General features: G+C 37.2%; 1 protein-coding gene across 13 annotated transcripts in view; it reads left to right on the forward strand.

Moving 5' to 3' along the window:
- The window catches only part of GRIK2 (glutamate ionotropic receptor kainate type subunit 2), a 604,939-nt gene extending 583,697 nt beyond the window's left edge, over positions 1 to 21,242 (forward strand). For 12 of the 13 annotated variants that reach the window (XM_045011187.1, XM_045011179.1, XM_045011191.1 and 9 more), the window contains 3 exons: positions 2,470 to 2,720; positions 11,338 to 11,515; positions 19,367 to 19,509. In XM_045011187.1, the coding sequence (XP_044867122.1) occupies positions 2,470 to 2,720; positions 11,338 to 11,515; positions 19,367 to 19,380 (443 nt within the window). In that variant the 3' untranslated portion in view covers positions 19,381 to 19,509. Of the gene's footprint in view, positions 1 to 2,469; positions 2,721 to 11,337; positions 11,516 to 19,366 lie in introns of all 13 variants that reach the window. The other variant, XM_045011186.1, reaches the window with a different exon arrangement.
- The last annotated feature ends 278 nt before the right edge of the window (positions 21,243 to 21,520 follow it).

The following is a 21,520-nucleotide window of genomic DNA, read 5'->3' on the forward strand; positions in this document are numbered from 1 at the left end:
ATGTGTCATGACTTTTGACTTAAGAATCTTTACTTTTACACAGATTCACATTGGTATCCAGTTTAATTTAAAGCCTTTTATCTGGACATCCAGAAAAAATAACAACAATAAAACAGGTGGCTCTGTTATATCCCTAAACATGACACAAAGTCTCAACGCAGAGGGCACTTATGAATGATGTCAGTGATTTATTCCCTGCATTTCCAAAAATAAAAGCCTCCTCTGTTCACATTATTTATTAATTAATTTAATTTGTAAAGTGCTCATTGCAAAGTCTCTGGGCACTCTACAAAGAATGAAAACAACCTCTCATAAAAAGATGAAGAAGCTTGCCTACAGCAAAATACATTCTCTCCCCGCCCCCCTCCAAAAGAAATTGTTCCCATTTGGTCACAGCCTGGAGAAGAAAGAGGGACTTTACGCTGGGCTCTGAAGGACAACAGATTCAGAATGTGTCAGGACAATAGGGGAAGTAGATTTGACACCTGAGGACCAAATATAAGAGAATATTCTGCCCCACACGCTGGAGTAAGATCCTCAGCTCCACCCTATCCTCTTTGTGCCGGGTGAAAGGGCTGGATACCCTTGCCAGTCCTGTTGCAGGGAGTGGGCTGGAACTGGGAGGAGGAATAGGGTGTTCCAGAGCTGGGGCCGCAGTGCACAAAGCTGCAGAGATTCCAGGCAGTACTGTAACCCACAGAACAGTGATGGGAGGCTGCTGTACCTTAGGCCCCGAGGGCTACAGCCACTGGAGCATCCTACTTTGGGAGAGTACAAGGGTGGCACGTAGCCATCTTAGGTCCCTCTTTCCCCTGGGGTGTGAGTTCCAATCTAGGGTGAGTTATCAAAAGCTAACTATAGTGAGCTTAACTTTGAAATTAATATTATGCACCAGAATCATATAAAGCAGTGTTTCCCAAACTTGGGATGCCGCTTGTGTGGGGAAAGCTCCTGGTGGGCCGAGTCGGTTTGTTTACTTGCCCTGTCCACAGGTCTGGCCGATCGTGGCTCCCTGCTCCAGGCCAATGGGAGCTGCTGGAAGCAGCGTGGGCCAAGGGACGTACTGGCCGCTGCTTCCAGCAGCTCCCATTGGCCTGGGGCGGCGAACCACGGCCACTGAGAGCCGCGATTGGCCGGACCTGCGGACGTGACAGGTAAACAAACCGGTCCGGCCGCCAGAGGCTTTCTCTACACAAGTGGCGTCCCAAGTTTGGGAAACACCGAGTTAGTCGATTTGACAATCTGACAATGAGCACGATTCTTTTGACACAAAGTAGCAATCAACATTTCTGAGACCTCAAAGTTCTGCACATCTGTAATGGACTCACTCTGTTATTTATAGTATTTGTTTATTTGTGATAGGGTTGAGACTTTTGTAACATCTTTTGTAATTGTAGCTATTTGCCATACCTGTGTTCATGCAGGGACAAAAAAACTTTGTTAAAGTATAGTTAAGGTTGTAAATACCTATTAGTAACTTAAGGGAAATAAACAAAGAAACAAACAACCTTCCCAGACTCTTAAATGTTCAAAACTCCATTGATTTAAATGGAGCTACTGTTTACACTAACTGAGGATCCAGAAATCATAAAGTTTCCAGAAATCATTAAGTTTCCAGAAATCATAAAGAATTGGAAACAGGAGATGTTGGAGTAAAATAAAAAAGAAAAAGAAAAATGGAAAAATACAGAAATGCAGAATTAACATTTTTAACTCTGCTCCTGTTGCTTCACTGCTTGGTATTCACCTTACTCTGCACTCTTGATGTGAAGTTGATAAGTGTCTGGTAAATGTCATAGCTGTTCAGCTATATCTGATCTTAAACTTTTGCATACTTTGGTGGTTTGGCCTTGAAAGCTGTTGTTCTAGCTATGAAAAGTAAGTAACTGAAATGCTGTTTCTTGTATCAGTTCTTGTATGGGGTCTAGAAGCAAATAGTCTGTTGTTTTAGATATGTTAAACTAAGTAACTTGTAACTAATCCTACATTTGGTTGGTTGTACAGGGCTTAAGATTTCTGAAGTCATACAAACGAGTGATGTTTAGAATGTTTTAATTTGCAAAATCACGTTACTTAGCTTACAGGAATTGTAGTAACAGCTTTTGCATGTACACTCAGATACTGGTATACATGCACAGAACAGGTATTTAAAAATGTACAAGATTAAGTAGCTACTTAACCAGCCAGGTGCGCACACAATTACTGGATTTGTTGACACAAATTAGGTATTTTCATGAATAAGTTAATCATGTACAAAAATGTGTGTTCAGTTACATGCACTAACTGGCTAATATTCTGTGATCTGAAAAAGATTTTAAAAACATCCTCTTTCATCCACCAAAACATGCCTAAAAATTGTGAATCATCACAAGGATTTTTGTTATATCCTTCTCAGGACTGAACTAAAACATTTTTACTCTCCTGAAAATATACTTTGGTGCACTGCATGTTTCGTCTACTCTCTTGCAGGGTCTCCATACAGAGACAAGATCACTATAGCGATTCTTCAGCTGCAAGAGGAAGGCAAGCTCCACATGATGAAGGAGAAGTGGTGGAGAGGCAATGGTTGTCCAGAAGAGGAGAGTAAAGAGGCCAGTGCTCTGGGAGTTCAAAATATTGGTGGCATTTTCATCGTTCTGGCAGCTGGATTGGTGCTTTCTGTCTTTGTGGCAGTGGGGGAGTTTTTGTACAAATCAAAAAAAAATGCACAGTTGGAAAAGGTAAATATTGTATTTTTCCATTTAATTTAATATTTTTGTTATAATCAAATCAGTTTTTTAAGCTTTTTGGTGATCCAATGAAAGGCTGTTGTGAAATCCTGTTCTGATACCCTAGTGTAGTATTTCTTTAACAATGGTTCACAACAGAGCACCTGACGTGTCACACATACAGCTTTTAATTTGTCTTTAATATGTTTAATTGTAGCCAGCTTTCAGGACAAGTGACTATTTCTCCTCTTATACGAGCCTGAAAAAAGACAGCTTTTTACTCCTGGAAGTTCACTGCACTTAATTTTATGGATGAAGAAGAAATGAGAAACAGTAATGGGAAACAAATTAATCTTCTACAGATAAATTTGATTTTTTAAAGTCAAAACTGTGTATCAGTTCAAAGTCAGAAGTGTAGAAATGTCTCTATAAAAATGTCCTTTCCTGAAGATATTTACACTTGACAAGTTGGTCTGGTAGCATCTGTAAATTATTAGATCAATATTATTTTTTGTGGATTTACTACTGATTACGATTTGAACTCCTGTAACTTGAATTCATCCAGTTTTGAAACAGCTAATGTTAACTTGTCATGTACTGATCATTTGCACAAATATGGTAATGAACTGTTGCTGGGTCTGGTATTTTCTTGCAGAATTCTTGGGTGCAATCATCAGCTTTGCATAATAAATATGTATATGCACATATATAACATCTAAAATTGAACTAAAGAGTATAGCTTTTATTTATATACCATATTTTTAATTTGCATTTAAAAACTTGGGAGTAAATGTGGTATTTTTACTGTTTTTGGTTTTTTTTTTACATTTTTGAGGATCTTGTGGCCTCTGTTCATCCTTATTTTTAATACTTTATTTTATCTAAATCAGTAGTAAATCCAGAAGGCATGTTTGTACTGATATTGATTTTCAGATGCTACCTGTGAATTTTTGTAACTTGAAATATCACTCAGAAAAATCTAAGGCCTATCTTTTGAGACTTATGAATTTATATGGATATAACCAGCTCTTTCTGTATAAAGTCTTAATTTTTAATAACACATTGCTAAAGAAAGCTTTGATATTAATCAACAAGGCAATGTGAGATCACAGGTTCCTAAACAAAATTTGGACATGGGTAGATTTTATTAAGTTCTACAAAACTAATTATGGAGAGGAAAGGTGAACACTCAGATGCTCTAATTCAGGAATTGGGAACTTTTGGCACATGGCCAGGAAGGTTTGTTTACCTGCAGCATCCACAGGTTTTGCTGATCGCAGCTCCCACTGGCCACAGTTCACCATTCCAGGCCAATGGGGGTTTCGGGAAGCCACGTGGGCCGAGGGATGTGCTGGCCGCCGCTTCCCACAGCCCCCATTGGCCTGGAATGGTGAACTGCAGCCAGTGGGAGCTGCGATCAGCCAAAACTGTGGATGCTGCAGGTAAACAAGTCTTCCTGGCCCGCCAGCAGATTTCCCTGACAGGCCGCGTGGCAAAGGTTACCGATCCCTGCTCTAATTTATAAGAATATAGGAATATTCAATTCTGTCATCCTACTTCTGGAGCTCTGTATTTCAGAAACAATTTTTTTTAAAATACCATTTGTTTTATATAATTCATATACATTGCAATGTCTTTATCCACTCTACAAGTATTTTACTTAATATTAACTTCAGTATATTTTTGTTTAGGTGGTCTGAAAAAAAATTAAAGCCCCATTTACTAAACTGGAACAATTTTGATGAGAATTTTATAATGTAAATTGATTGATGCTTTACAGGGCTTGCATGCATATTTCATCTTATATGCTATTATTAGGTATGAAGCTAACAGCATGACTTATCCTTGGATACTGGACCAGGAAGGTTAGATGAGGAAGAAAATGTGACCTTGTCTGTGTTTCAGGGACTGATGCTACAAGCTCTCCTTTTTTGGAACCACTATTTTGGCCAATGGTAGCTCCACATGTGAGGGGGCAGACAGGATCAATCTCTTTGTTTGTAGCTAAGAAAACAAAATAAATGTAATAGATTTCAGCCTTTGAACCCAAAAAGCAAATGGCCATTTGTTGATAAAATGTGTGCCTGCCTTTTAGCAGGTGCAATATGTGGAATTACACCTGCAGCATGGGTAATTAAGCAGGTCACTGCACATTTTGTGTGCTTAATTTAGATGCACTTTTTTCAGATTCAGATATTTTTTTTCTAAAATAGTCAACAATATTTCAATATTATGCCTTGACTCTCCAACTGGCTGTACAGGGTAGATTTATGTGCCCATCAAAGTCAATGGGGTCCTACATGGGTAGAGGGTCTGCCAGTGTGAAGCCAGTTGCAGGATAGATCCCTGTAAAATGAAGCTGTGTTCAAAAAAGCAGAAGGCAAAACTCTAATTGTGCTATTTGTACCAATGCTTTTAAATTTAGTGGAACAGAGGCTCAGATCTTACATGTACCTGATTTACATGAAACAAACTTGTAAGGAACACATGTAACTGGTGGTCTTTTTGGGAAATAGACATCACTTTCAGATACACATTTTCATTCATTTCATCACCGTGTTCTCCAAGCAAAGAGGAATTTGTATTTTACTGACTATTTTAAAAAAGCAAAGACAAGAATGATCAGAGTAAAATTGTCAATCATTTGCACCCACCTTGATTTATTTATTTGTTTGAAAAAGATCAACAGTGCACTAGTCCACTAAGAATTCACTAGACTATACAAATCTGAAGAAATTAAAATCAGCAGTGCATGGAGTCAGTTCTACTACCAGAAACCCATTGCGCTGAAAATGACTACTTATGTTACCAAGGGCAGAATGCTCATCGGTAAACGTAAAAGTGAGAAGCTGTGCAGTAATATACCTGATCTATTTGTGTCATTGGACAAGATCAAGATCAGATATTTCTGACAAATACAAGTTTCTTAGACCATATCTGAAAAACAACAACAGAATATTAGAATCTTAGAATATCAGGGTTGGAAGGGACCTCAGGAGGTCACCTAGTCCAACCCCCTGCTCAAAGCAGAACAAATCTCCAGACAGTATCATTACTGGAATGATACCATCAAGTAGTAAGTTTATGATTTATTTTACAGCTGAGTATTAGAATGGTGAAAAATAAATAAATGTGCATCTTATTGTGTTCCATAGCTTACTTGCCTATGCCAAGCAAGACCGATTTAGAAGAGCTCTATATAGTTAAGACTGTAGGGCTCAACGCTGCACAGTTGAGTTCAGATGGTTTAAGTCTAGCTTGTTTAGTTCACAGCACCCTACCAATGAGAGTTGAGGATGCCCATCATTTTGGAGGACTGGACCCAAAGTGAAAATGCGTAGCAGTGAATATATATGTAGGTCACATAGGGTGAGTTGCCCTTCTTTTGCAGTTGCAGATTCCACTGAAGTAAGAAGGAGTTCTAAATACTGAATGAGGCAGTATGTGGTCCCTGAAAATGTTTGTAACAGAGACTGAAAAAGCAGGTTGAGTTGAACTTTGCCATATACAATGTATAAGCTAATTTTTTTTAACCTCTGAAAACCTGTTCAGCAGTTCCAACAATGTTAATGAGCTGCACAGTGCACGACAGAGCAGTGTTCAGCCTTCCATGAACCACAGAAAAGTAACAATGATTTTACTAGTTATTTTAAATTCTGATCTAAAGTAAAAATTGAACAAACATTTGATGTACTTGATAGACTGTACTTTATTTTGTGAAATCTTAAGGGCAAAGTACTAAACCCAGCCTAGCAAAATTTCCACTGACTTCCCCGCAGAAGAACGGCCATACTGGGTCAGACCAAAGGTCCATCAAGCCCAGTATCCTGTCTTCTGATAGCGGCCAATGGCAGGTTCCCCAGAGGGAATGAACAGACAGGTTATCATAAAGTGATCCATCCCCTGTCACCCAATCCAGCTTCTGGCAAACACCATTCCTGCCCATCCAAGCTAATAGCCATTGATGGACATATTTTCCATGAATCTATCTAGCTCCCTTTTGAATCACAATGTGAGTTCTAACTTGGCTCTGTGGCAATATACTATTGCCTTTCTTTATAGCAGAGGGTTAAAATTCCAGTCCAAGTGATGGAGCAGGATAAGTGGACACTGAAATTTCCAAGATCTCTAAGCTGCTTTCCTTCAGAGCACCACAGACTGATCAGATGTCCTGAAATTATCGAGACTATCCAGATATTAAGGGTTTTATCTTATAGAGGACCCTATTATCCCTCTACACACCCATACTGATTTTTCACACTTGCTGTCTGGTCACCCTAAAGCAACCACAAGATGGTGTATTGTATTTTTTAGAAGGAAAATTAATTGCCAATTTTTAATAGAAATTATCTGTCAAAATGTCCACCTCTCTTCTTTCATTAGGCTTTTCAAAACCCAAAAGTTGATATCATTTCCTTATTGTTTATAATACAAACACACAATTGTGTCATCTATTTGGAGACATGTTGTGAAGCAGACCTTTATTCTCTATGACAATCTTGACAAGAAATGCTCAACCATTTGCATTTTATAATTGCTTCTCTAAGCGAATGACCTGCTCCCTGATTGTAACATTATGTTGACACTTAGAGGACAATGAGTAAGCAATCTTAGACACCGAAGCCATTTTAAAGAATTACCAGTGTAATTATTGTTGATATAATTGTTTCAGTGTGTCATAGGTTTAGTCTCATTACATATCTTTGTTTTTGTAAAGCTTGGGAGTTTTCTTCATCGTGCTAGAAAAGAGAATGTTGATCTTGAAAAATAGTAATGTTTAACATAATATATTGATGGTTCTTATTTTGGTAATGTATAGACTTTGTTTCATTATTATCCTTTCAAAATATAATTATTTGAGATTGTTTCCATTTGATACCATCTCCCCTAATTTTAGTGCCTACTGGAAATTATCAGGTACTATTGCATAAGGGAGCTGTGCATTTAATCTCTTTGGGGGCAAATCACCCAGGTACTTCAGCACCATGTAAGCCTTTAGAGTGAAATTCGTCCTAGAGCAGAAGACCACTGCAAGACCATACAGAACATTATTTTATGATAGCACCACATGCAGAAAGGGATTGTACTTCCTATCCGTGCCAGCCAAGCATACTTCGGTGAGCAGGGCAACCATGAGCATGTGCTAGGGAAGTGGCCATGGAACCAGCAGCTCCAGGCCCTATGTAAATGGTATGGAGTGGCTGCAACTGCTATTTCAGATCACAGACTGAAAGACCGCTGTGCTGCACCCTTATACACTGGCTCCAGGCCCTGCTTGTACTTCTCCCAGGTAAAGCCCAAGAACTCTGGCTTTAATTTTATTGCTAACATGAGGTTTATTTAAAGAGACCCTTTTACACAAGGATAAATTTCACACACTAGGATTTAGAATACCCCCTTTCACATGAGGTTTGGAAAAATGCTGGTCATCATTCACCCAGTATTTAGTTTCACAGATAGTCAAACACAGAGTGTACATAATGTAGCTAATTTGTACCACAAATGAAACAGCCTTCCAGAAACAAGGGTACTATTACGGAAGTGTTGTGAACATGAAATATGCAAGTCAGGACATGTAGAAATCTGCTTTTCCTTTTTTTTTAATGGTTATGTTCAAAACCATGAAAATTGAAACTGGTACGACAATTTCATGTTCTGAATTTTACAATCCTTCTTCTACCCTTCCAGGCCTTTTTCTTCATCATATCGTTTTCTCAGATATGGCCAAATTCTTTTTTATTAAACTCTCTTCCTCACTGTTATTTGAAAAATTATAAAGAGGAATGAAATGAATTATATTAACATTATTACTGTTCAGAAAATATCTTGATCATTTAATTTTTAAAAAGCTTTGATAATATGGTCTGGGCTTCATAACACTTTTGGATGAAGACCAAAGTAATTCCCAGCACAGTGATTTTTTTTTCAGGGTCTGCAAGTTCAAAAGATTTTAAAGTTGAAGAGCATGTTTGTCAGCTGCAGATGAATAAAAAAATGTAGGGATGGTTGGTAAATCAAACCTGGAGATCCAGGAAATGTATCCCAATAAACTTTATAAAAACTCAAAATCATGATGCAGCCTGAATGATATTCTATTTTGCATTAGCATAACCTGAGAGTTCTTGTAGTTGGCTGGGAATAACAGAATGGCAGCTGAGGGACAGCTGTGACAGTTCATAAATGGAACATTTTCCCAAACTTGATGCATCTGCATTCTGCAGATAGGCAGATGGAAAATTGGAAGCTCTTCTCATCCCCCAATCCCTGAGCTCCATAAGGAAGGACTGTCCTGGTTTTGTGTGGGTTTTTTTGTTTTGTTTTTGTTTTTTGGTGTATACGTGAGAGTTGAATTCTAATGCAATGCCCTCTTTAAAATTGTTTTACTGCTTATATTTAGAGGGATATTTTGCTATAGTAGGAAATGTAAAAAGAAAACCTTATGCTGTTAAAGATGTGAAAAGCCAAAAGTGTAACAAATAGAGCAAAACAATGGAAATGAAGATTTTTATTTGATTGACTTGACATTTTTCAAACAATTTTCAAACAATAAAACATTTCAAACATGATCTCTATTTTGACTTTTGATTGCAATTTAACAGTGACAATGAACAATGACACAGAAGTATTTTGCTTTTAATTTGAATTCATTGAGAAGTATAAACAAGAGAATAGAGAAACTTATTTTAAATTGTCTAGTTGATTATGGCCTCCTTGAGAACTATTTCACAGTAAGGTCCTGATCCTGCAAGCCCATACATATGAATGTGACTTCAATGGTCTAGAGGTCCTGCCCATCTGTGTGCTCATTGCAGGATCTAGTCCTAAATTCCAGTTCTGATTTATGAACATTTTTTATGCTTTCTACACAGATAAATGTAATGTTGCGTTTAAAAATTATCTTTGTCAGTTCCCTTTTTCATACTGGCTTTCCTCTTACCAAGGGAAGGCAGAAACTATAAAAAATGTTATTCTTGGCTCTTCTTAAAAATGTTTCATTTGTTTTCAAGGGAAAAAAAGTTTACCGTATTTCCAAAAATACAAGTCCTCCTAATACTCACTCATTGTTTCTCTTTTGATATTACATCAAGTAAGTCCTGTCTATAAATTAGGATATTTTTAAATGTTTGCATTTACAGTTATTTACATTAAATGTAAGGGCAATACAAACACTGGGTCATAATATTGGGATCTCCCACAATTAAGTTTAGGTCAACAACCCCAGATCAAAATTAGGATAGCTGTTCGTTTACTGTAGGTCTGGGAACTCACTCCAGCATAGTGTTAGCACCCTCAGCTGATTGGAGCTGGTGTTGAGACAGCTCTGGTCCCTGCAACAGGAAATGCATTTTCATGTTGTATTAGCTAGCACAATCTGAAAGTGTATCATTTATCATTTGTCAGTTTTGCTAACGCAGTGGAAACAATGTATATGAGATTAGTACTAATACTCTATTCAGTATGATCCAAGGCCATTCCGTATTTTTTTATGAAAAGTGCAATATAACCTTATTCATCTCTAAAATGTATTAAATATTTTACAATCAAGATTTTGCAGATAATTTTAACTCAGCATTCACAAATATACATAAAGATATTTAGACATAACTTCATAAAATTTGACTAGTCAGTTTCCAAAAGGCTCTATGTTGTATAAATATTTTTATTTGTTTTGAGATTTACACTGTATGCAGGTACACAGAGAATATTTTCGAGCATAAGTTGTTGCGTGTACATCCTGCCCCAAAAGAAGACTCATTACACTTCTTGCAATCACTCCCTTATACTGTACTCTGAGGGACAAGAAACCTGAGCTCCACTGAACAAGCTGGGAGTGAATTCAGAACCATGATCGAGAATGATAAACCCTGAGTGACCAGACTTTCAAATCTAAGAGCTGATTGCAAAAGATCTCAGCTAGCTCACTGACTTCAATACAACTAGGATCAGGCACTGTAGGAAGTCAGGGAAACTCTTATATAGCAAGAACCATAGCCATATAGCACCTCTACATTAAAATAATACTTTGAATTGCACATTGAAGCCTATGGCCAGTGCTGTGTTTTTTGTTATATATCTGCTTAGTATCAGCTCTGTGCCTGACCTGCTGTAATATGCTCCATTATTTCTATGACCGTCTAATAAGCATTCAGCAGCATTCTGCACTTACTTTAGTTTCTGACTTGTCCTCAGTAGTAGCCCCATATAGAATGGATTGCAATAATCCAGACTGGCGGACACAAAGATCTGGATAACTGTGACAAGGTCTGCATCAGGTAGAAACCGTTGTCACTATCTAGCAAAGCACAAAAGAGAAATGACAATCCTGGCCACTGGAAACACAGGATCACTCAGGAAACTGGAAGAACCCTGAGACTGCAAATCTCATTGACAAGGTTGAGCAGAACCTACAATAGCGAGGGAAACTACAATCTTCTAAATGCTTCTCTTTATTTGTCCATTATAACAGCTATCTTCTCTGGATAGAACTTCAATCACACCCCTATTTCAGCCAGACACTGGAAGTGCAAAAGATTGCACCATCCTTGTTTGACAAAACAGAGATGTAGGGCTGTACGTCATCTAAGATTGATGGCGTTGCAGCCCAAATTGTCTCATTATCTCCCCCCAGTGGCCTCACATGCATGTTGAGAGGAAGGATGACAGAATGAAACCTTGTGGACTTCCGCATGAGAGAGAACCCTCAGGGCTGATGATCAATTGCCCTGTACCATCCTCTGGGATCTCTCTGAGAGGGAAGAATGGAACCACACAAGTACAATCCCATCCACCCCAACTTAGGTCCACAGGTGAGTCAGCAAACCTCATGGTCAGTGCTATCAAAGTCTGCTGATAGATCTAAACACAATCATCAATGAGAAACGTTTGTGCATCGCTAGGAGGATGATATCAACCAGTGGAACTAATGCAGTCTCCATGCCATATACAGGCTGGAAACCAGACTGAGTGGGGTCCAAGAAGTCGGAAGACTTCACCGGAAGTTTCACACTTACCATTGCCAGAAAAGGAAAGTTAGAGACTGGAGAGTAGCTGCCTAGATTGTTGTCATCAAGCAATAGTTCATTGAACATGACCCTAAACTCTGTCGATTTGAGGGAAGTTGGCACCTTGCCCTCCCATTAGGACACATTAACTATCTACAATAGAGTGGTCTATTGCCCTGCTTGATTTTACCAGTAATGAGGGAAAAGGGATCATCTTGTAGGTCATGGGCCTTAACTCCTGCACCTCTAGTATCTCAGTGAGCACAACTGGTTGAAACTTGTAGGCAGAGAAGATGTATTAGTAATCCCCAGCTTAGTTCTGTTACTATGGGAGGGGAAAGTCTAGTCAGATTCTGATTGATTTTCTCCACAAGATAGATAGAAAACTCTTTGTCACAATCAACATTCTACTCTGTTTCAAAGTGGCGCCTCCCCCAGCTCCACCAAGCTGTCTATCACTTGGAATAATTCCACTGGTCAGGACTTCATGGATACTATGGTGAAGGAAAAGCTTTCTCAACCACCACAAGAAACTTATGGACTCAGATCGTTTTACATTTGCCTTATTTTGTTTTCAGTCTCTGCTCAAACCTCCACTGATTTTGGTTTGAAATCCTAACTAACTACTTAATTCTGATCCTAATCCATGATCTGGCAAAAGAGCTGGCTATGCTTAAATCGAAAGTGTATTTGTGAATACTGCAGTTAATTGCTCTGATACTTAGCTTGCAGAAAACTTGAACGCTACCCTTGCTCTGGACCAAGAATGTATGCAGTGCAAAATTCTGTGTAACAATATGCCACTTTTAATGCATGATTTTTAGAGACCATATGACCTTAAGTCAACTCTTCTTGTCCAAATGTATATTGGTTGCTAGCATTCTAAAAATATGATTGGTGCAGATATGTTTTTAAATAGAAATTGAAAGTGAAATGGTTCAAAGTGCAATTTATTTTCCCTCTTTCTACCTCATCCTCATAAGTTTGTTTCTTATATTCCATTAGTTGCTGCAATGTCTGTAATTGCATCTATCTTGTGGAAACATTTTTTCTAGGATTTGTGTTTGTCTTTGCATCTAAGAGACTGGATTGACAGGTCCTCACTATACATCATTCAAAATCCTGGGGGAAGTGGCATATGGAAGCAGAAACTGATTAGAAAGGAGGCTCAGGGCAGGGCTATGAATCCACTCTCAGCTAACTTCTACAAGATGAAAACCAGTTTGATTGATATGTTCTAGTAGATGTTAGAACATTGACCCATAACATCTGATATAAGCTGCAGGATTACTGCCATTACTGCTTTAAGAAATTTTAACAAGACTTCAAATAATATCTGACATGCAAGGCTGGAGGTAATGAACTTCTGAGTAAATCTTGTCATTTCATACTGGATTTCGACAGTCAATTTTACACTAACTCCATCAAAGAAGAAAGGAGACAGATTTATAAAAGGGCAAATCATTGAGTCTTTTTCTTTAATAATAATAGAAAAAGAATAATGCTGGTTAAATTCAGAATTTGAGAGACACAGCTATACCATTTCTGTCTTTTTTTCATAATATTTTGTTTCCAGGCAATGTGTGTACTGGTTCATTATTTCTATTTGTTTTTCTTGATCTAAAGCATATACTTTATGCATTGACTTTGTGCTTTGATATTTATGGGTGCAATAATTATTGCTCTTTTTACAGTCATTAGAAGGAAAATTTATAGGGATTTATAATGTTGGGTCTGAGGAGTATTAATGTGGTTTCTAATTACTTTTCCTCTAAACGTGATATACAGCAATATAAGAAAACCGTACAAAAACTTTCCAACTTTGGTATTCATGCTTGTGGGTATGCAAACCCACATTATTTCAGGCTTCAGAATGGGCACAAACTGTCTGCATAGATTGTAAACAATGGTAAGAAACGATTATACTGAATCCACATGAGCTGGCAGCTGTGACATAGGGTGAAGTAGATACAGCTTAATTCTTTACACTTCATAAGAAGCTGAGCTCTGGCAAAGTCCCTTTGTGTCAGAGGCTGAAGGACATACAATACTAATGCTGATTAAAACTTCATTTTTAACCCTTTAACCTTCTGACTATAAATGCAGTACTTTCCCGTCAAATGTTTTATATTGATTATTCATTTTGCTATAGTAATTACATTTAACTGTGTGAATGTGTGTAGAATTTTGAACTTTTTTTCAAATCATCCGCTATCTGATTCTCTCTAAAATGACTTTATGGTTACATTTAGCAAGACAGCTTAGAGGTAGCCAAAATTCAATAACTGTTGATGTTTTGTGATCTCTCTGAGGTCCAGAAGGTAAGTAAGGGGCAAAAAGGTTATTGTCTTTGAATTAAGTGAAAAATTGTGCAGGATGTATTCAAAGAGCTCATCTTCAAGTTGGAGAAGCATTTCTAAATTACAGCTTGCAATCTTGGCAAACTTTGGAGGCTTTCCAACAATAATACAATTTGAAAAACCATTTGAAATTGGGGAAAACATTTGATTACATATTCTAAAATCCTCTCTGAAAATAGTGTAATCTACCAATCACAAAAAGCATTGTATAGCTCCTTTCTTACTCCATATGTTGCAGCTCCCAAAGGTGTAACCTGACAATGTACAGTTCTTTGAAAAAAAACATGAAGTTTCTGTAGACAGAAAAATATGAGTTGGTGGGAGTTAAGAGAGATCAGGGTAGAATTTCAATTAAAGAAATGCCAAACAGGGAGTAATCCTTTGTAAAATGTTCTGCATGTTACTTTGCATAACATAGGAAAATGCCTCTTCCTTTCCTCAGACCCACTATGCAACCAAAGAAAATCAAAGGTCCGAGTTGTGAACTTTCATATAGCCCAGAAGAGGAGAATCAATGATAAAAATGCTTTTATCAGAGAATTAAATTTACAAGAAGAATGTGGCTGTTTCTTTTAATGATTGGTCACTAAAGAGAGTACTTTCTGGGAGTGCAACTTATTATTATTCTCAGAAACATAATATGTTTAATATATAGTTGTCATAGTTTAAAAAGGTAATACTCTACGTTTCAGTGAATATAATGTTTAACTCTTGTAAATATAACATATAGGGAAAAGTTTGCGTGAAGTTAGACAAACTAATTTGAAAGTACAGGGCAGGAGAAACTTGTATATATTATGTATTCACTTAGACTAAATGTAATTATTGATGTGACAATTTTATTATCTGCATCATAAAACTGTCAGACTTTAAAATGATCTTCATTTTGTGGAGCTCATTTTAACAAATACTGAGATCTAGGAGTAAGCTCTAGAGCCTTATGTGTTTGCCCTTTTCCTGAGATCTGGGTTTTGGTGAGTATTTGGTACACTAAGTATGTGTGACAACAGGTATTAGAGGTTTACAGCACTGTACATTAAGAAACAGGATGAGGAGGTTAGCTGTGGGAATGGGAGGGGACAACATATATCACCGCCATCTCAATATTTGCAGAGCATTTCAGATGGAAACATTCAATTGTAGAAATTAGGGCTGTCGATTAATCACAGTTAACTCACATGAGTAACTCAAAAAATTAATCGTGATTAAAAAAATTAATCACTATTCGTCGCTGTTTTAATCGCAATGTTAAACAATAGAATTCCAATTGAAATTTAGTAAATATTTTGGATGTTTTTTCCTACATTTTCATATATATTGTATTCTGTTGAAATCAAAGTGTATATTATTTTTAATTACAAACATTTGCACTGTAAAAATGATAAACAATAGAAATAGTATTTTTCAGTTCACCGCATACAGGTACTGTAGTGCAATCTCTTTGTCATGAAAGTGCAACTTACTAATGTAGATTTTTTTTAGTTACATAACTGCACTCAAAAATTAAACAATGAAAAACTGCAGAGCCCACAAATCCACTCAGTCCTACTTCTTGTTCAGCCAATTGCTAAGACAAACACGTTTATTTACATTTACAGGAGATAATGCTGCCCTCTTCTTATTTACAATGTCACCAGAAAGTGAGAACAGGCATTTGCATGGCACTTTTGTAATCTGCATTGCAAGGTATTTATGTGCCAGATATGCTAAACATTGGTATGCCCCTTCATGTTTCGGCCACCATTCCAGAGGACAATCTTCTATGCTGATGATGCTCATTAAAAATATATATATGTTAATTAAATTTGTGATTGAACTCCTTGGGGAAGGATTGTATGTCTCCTGCTCTGTTTTACCTGCATTCTGCCATATATTTCATGTTATAGCAGTCTCGTATGATGACCCAGAACATGTTCATTTTAAGAACACTTTCACTGCAGATTTGACAAAATGCAAAGAAGTTACTAATGTGAGATTTCTAAAGATGGCTACAGCACTCGACCCAAGGTTTAAGAATCTGAAGTGCCTTCCAAAATCTAAGAGGACTGAGGTGTGGAGCATGCTTTCAGAAGTCTTAAAAGAGCAACACTCCAATGCAGAAACCACCAAAAAAGAAAATCAACCTTCTGCTGGTGGCATCTGACTCAGATGATGAAAATGAACATGCATCTGTCCACACTGCTTTGGATTGTTATCGAGCACAACTCCTCATTAGCATGGACACATGTCCCCTGGAATGGTGGTTGAAGCATGAAGGGACATATGAATCTTTAGCATTTGGCACGTAAATATCTTGAGATGCCATCTACAACAGTGCCATGAGAACACCTGTTCTCACTTTCAGGTGAGAAGAAGCAGGCAGTAATATCTCCTGCAAATGAAAACAAATTTGTTTGAGTGATTGGCTGAACAAGAAGTAGGGCTGAGTGGGCTTGCAGAGTCTAAAATTTTACATTGTTTTATTTTTGAATGCAGTTTTTTTTGTACATAGTTCTACATTTGTAAGTTCAACTTTCATAATAAAGAGATTGCACTACAGTACTAGTATTAGGTGAATTGAAAAATACTACTTCTCTTTTTTTACAGTGCAAATACTTGTAATAAAAAATAAATATAAAGTGAGCATTGACACTTTGTATCCTGTGTTGTAATTGAAATCAATATATTTGAAAATGTAGAAAACATCCAAAATATTTAAATAATTGGTGTTCTATTAACAGTGTGCTTAATCGTGATGATTTTTTTTAATCACTTCACAGCCCTAATAGAAATGCAATATTTCTAAGAACATAGGATCAAATTCACCAGTGCGCCCTGGCTGCTTTTTGCCACTCTAACAAAACAAAGATGATGTAACCCCAACTCATATTTTCAGATATGGGATGTACCAAGATATTGGCAATGAGAATGTTCATCTTTTCATCTCTTGGCCACTAGCTGGAATCCTATTCAGTGATAGTAACTGAATGCTGGTACTTTCTGACAAATTATTAGTAACCTATGCTAAATGAGTTGGTGGCTTCAATCCAGTTGTAGAGGGACAGAAGTCTACTCCGTAAAAGCCCCAATTTTTTCAGAGGCTCTTGTTCAGTATCTTACCAGGGAAACTAAGCAATACAATTTTCAAAAGTGACTTAGGAGACTAATATCTATTTTCAGAAGTGATTTAAACACTTCGGAGACTATATGCCATTGTCTTTCAATAAGACTTTTGAAAATTTTAGGTAAGGTCATAATTAAAGTAAAGAATGAATTTTCCTTGGACATGTTATTCTGTGGACAAAGCTGAACATGTTGGTGAGGACAGATGAGTCGGATTGCACTATTACTGCTTGTTTCTTGAATAAAGAGGGGACTTCAGGGGCATATTTTCAAAGGCACAAGTGGGAGTTAAATGCCAACCTGTTGTAGACTTTCATTGGGAATTGGACATTTAACTCCCTGTTTCCCATTGAAAATCCCACTTTCGGATCCAAGACTTTATATCTTTCCCAAGCACTAAATTCACTAATTTACAAAACATGTGCATAAAATATTGTAGCAATAAATTTAATCCAGAAGATGAGAGCAAGGATTCCTGTCACAAGCGTAATACCAAGAATACATTGTAGTGCGTGGGTACTACCAACCACTATTTTTTGGAGAAAATCCTTCTTAACAGGAAAAAGTAAACCTTACAGTAGAAATATGATTAAGCTGGAGAGTATCGTTGCTTCTTGAATTATTACCACTTCATGGCCTGGGTTTACTTTGAAAGGATATTTTTATTTGTGCTCCATTGTTTATATATATATATATATATATATATAGTTATTCTGACGAGCTTGTTATGGCACTGGAGTAAAACAAAAGCCAAGGACGCAGTTCAGCCCATCTCTGCTTGGCCAATTTCTAATCTAGGTCTGTTCTGCACACTCCCGTCTTGCTGCACTGAGAGTCAGCAGTAATAACCAAATTCCAAAGGAACTGTAAGGCTTCATTTCGAACTTGTGAACTCGTGCAGAGTTAGTTATTTACAAATAAAACGAGCTCTGAGGCTAGGAAAAAAGTGAACAAGTTGAATATTTGCTGCTGACCTAGCACTAATCACATAAAAGTAGATATTGGTTAGGAGTTGCTTAACGCAATTCCACAATCTGTTTTAGGAGGGTTTGTCCCACCTGAGTTTCACGTGACCTTACATGACCTCCACAAAGGGCTAGATTGTAATTTGACAATCTGTCTTGAATGAGGGGCAGTGTGTTGCTGAGCTCAGAGAGTCATAATTTCTCTCACACTGGCCCCTTGCTCTTGGGAGGAGTAAGTTACTTCACCCATCTTCATGGGACAGTTTACTCCCCACATTGTTCCCCCAATGTGCCTGATTTATTGGATTTGGAGAGTGGGGCAGAGGTGGGGAAGGGGAAGAGTTCAGAGCCAAGGCTCCTCCCATCTTCACTTCCCTCCCTGCACACAATGCAGTATTGTGCAAGTAGCTGGGATCAAAGTCTGGACACTGCTGAGCAAGTGTATTAGGAGGGCCTTATGTTGCCTTACTTCTTTGTACAGATAAGTAAGGTTCTGACGATCCAGTCCATATGGGGAACATGTAGTTAATGTTTACCTGACAGGTTGTTCTCAGGAGTTTACACACCTCAGTTTCAAATTAAATCCACTATTTTACTTGCAAATCCTCTTCTCTGAACAATATTTGTCTGTGAACAACAGCTCTTCTGACTATTACAGATTTGAAGAGATGCAAAATAAGATACTGGGTATTTGTTTTCCATTTAACTTCAGACATGACTGTTGACCTCAAGTTCTGCCTTATTTAAATTTAATTTAAAGTTAATTTAACTTTACACAGGAGCTTTATAAGTTTTTGAAAAGCAGCAACTCAGATTTTATAGGAATGAAATATATTATTTTGAAAATATAAAGCAGGGAGATTTGCAGAGTATATAGTGAACACGTACATTGAAACTTTAACCTGTAAGGCTAAATTATGCTAACAGAGCATCTGTCTGAAATCTCTTTACATATAATGTGCATCACGAGACACTAGTTGGCAGATAAATAATTGTAGAGACAAGGTGAAATTTTCAATGAGCCATCACAGCTTGATAAGTCATTTTAATTATGATGTGATGCATATTTAAAAGACAGCAATTCTTATGAGCTGCAGGCTGAAACATGGCAAACTGACAAGGCTGTTCCAAAAGAGTGAATCTGCTTCTAGATATTGCAACTTTACTTTCTTACAACTGTTTTTTTTTCTTTCTTCTTCTTCTCCTCGTCCTTAAATTCCCCTCTATAGAGGTCCTTCTGTAGTGCCATGGTAGAGGAACTGAGGATGTCTCTGAAGTGTCAACGTCGGTTAAAACACAAACCACAGGCCCCTGTTATTGTGAAAACAGAAGAAGTTATCAACATGCACACGTTTAATGACAGAAGGTTGCCAGGTAAAGAAACCATGGCATAGAGCTGGGAGGCCAAATACCCCAAGCACAAACTGTCGTCTTTTTTTTTTTTTCAAACAACTTTGCGAGAATGTTTCCTGTGGAAATATGCAACCTGTGCAAAATAAAATGAGTTACCTCATGCCGCTGTGTCTATGAACTAGAGACTCAATGATCTAAGCAGTTTCAATGGCCAGACTCGAATCACAAGCGTCATGGATGAACCAAGTTATGCAGGGGTTACACTGTTTGTCATGGGTTCCACCATTATGAATGAATGAATGTTACATGTGAGTTTTGTGGCTGATTTCAAATGCAGTCTCAGTGAGAAATTACAGGTTCCTTTTGAAGTTCAACTGTTACCAGGTGGTGGAGAATAAATGTCTAACATAGTAACTAACTACCAAAGGAGTCTTCTAACAGTAATGTCTCAAAACAGAGTATGTTCTTCAGAACTTTCAAGCATTGGTATTTCAAGAGTTGGTATTTGCTGGCCTATGTCTACAAACTGTAACTGCCAGCTGGAGTGTCGATATAAGCTTACTGGATGGGAGAAGTTTTAAAGCAAAGGAAATCGGAATCCCATGAAAAGTATGAAAATGGGGACCCTAATCTGATTTTTGGACTGTCTGTCTCAATGACCGAAATAAAAATGTCAGTAAAAAAGGCAGTAATAATTTCCTTTTAATTTACTTGGGCTGGAACGGCGATGTGAGAAAACCATAACGTTGACCCAATTTTAGATGACATAAAATTTTCCTGGGTACAAAGGAATGTATCTTAAAATCTTTAGCTGTAAGCAATTAGTTTATTCTTTAATTGTGAAAAGAGAAAAAATAAAGTGTATTTGGCAAAAAGAAGGCTTGTATTTTAGCCAAAAGAGTTGTGAAACCCTTGATCCTGCTACTAATTGAACTCAATGGAGCCTGTGCAATTCTCGGTAATAGTGGAAAAGGGATTGGTCACCTAAAAGAAGTGAATGTGGAGAACTTTAAAGAGGACTGCATTTATCAATACGGTCACAATGTTAAATGAACAAAATTCTTGAGCAGTTTTTTTTCAAAAAAATGTTCAGGTTTATTTGTGGAAATGCAAGATTTCTATGAAAATAGTTTTTGTATGGAAATTTTTGTAATACTTTTTATCAACAAAATAAGAACATGCGTTCTGGTCGGGGGTGTGATGCCAAGCATGAATGGTAGTGTGTGTGCATCACCAACGTTTGGTGAAAACTATTTTTATCAAGAAAAAGGAATCTTAGAAGAGAAATATTTTCAAGTTAGATAATGTAAAAGCTAAGTGCACTACCAGCACTGCTTACCATGCTACACTCCTGGTTTCCACTAGACTGATAACATACTGTAATGAACAATTGTGTAAATGGTAAAAGACACAAAACTCTTGACCACATTGTGATAACAGTTGAAGTGCACACAGTTTGCTGTTTGAATCCAATGCACAAAATTAAAAAAAAAAGCATTAAAATTATGTCAGTTTTAGTTGTTTTGTTTTGCCGTGTGATTTGAGCAATATATGTACAGTACGTTTGTGTCAGTACTGGTACTTATAACAATCTCAGCTTAGGGCCCAATCCTAAAAACACTTGCTTCTGAGCATAAACCAGTGACTTCTTTGGGACTGCTGTATATCTCCCGCAATGGACAAATATTGCAGGATTAGGACCTTAGTTGTTACAAACCTAATTTACCCATCCTGCTTTTAGTGGGTTTCAGGACATAACATTTTGAAAAAAACTGCCCCAATTATGTTAAATCTTGCACCCTATAAATTTGTATTCCGAAAATGCAGCAAAATGTATAATGATGGGTTTTTCTAAGAATGTTATGCCTACCACCAAAGTTTATAAAGATTTTTTTTTTATTCCAGAAAAAAACCAACATTTTATTTGGCTATTATATTTATTTATTTATCTATTTCATTTATAACAAACAGAGTCTTGGAACTAAAGGAATAAGAAATCAGTCATCGGTGAGGAAAGTGAATAGTTGTTT

This window comes from Mauremys mutica, chromosome 3 (assembly GCF_020497125.1).
Source record: "Mauremys mutica isolate MM-2020 ecotype Southern chromosome 3, ASM2049712v1, whole genome shotgun sequence".
NCBI lineage: Eukaryota > Metazoa > Chordata > Testudines > Geoemydidae > Mauremys > Mauremys mutica.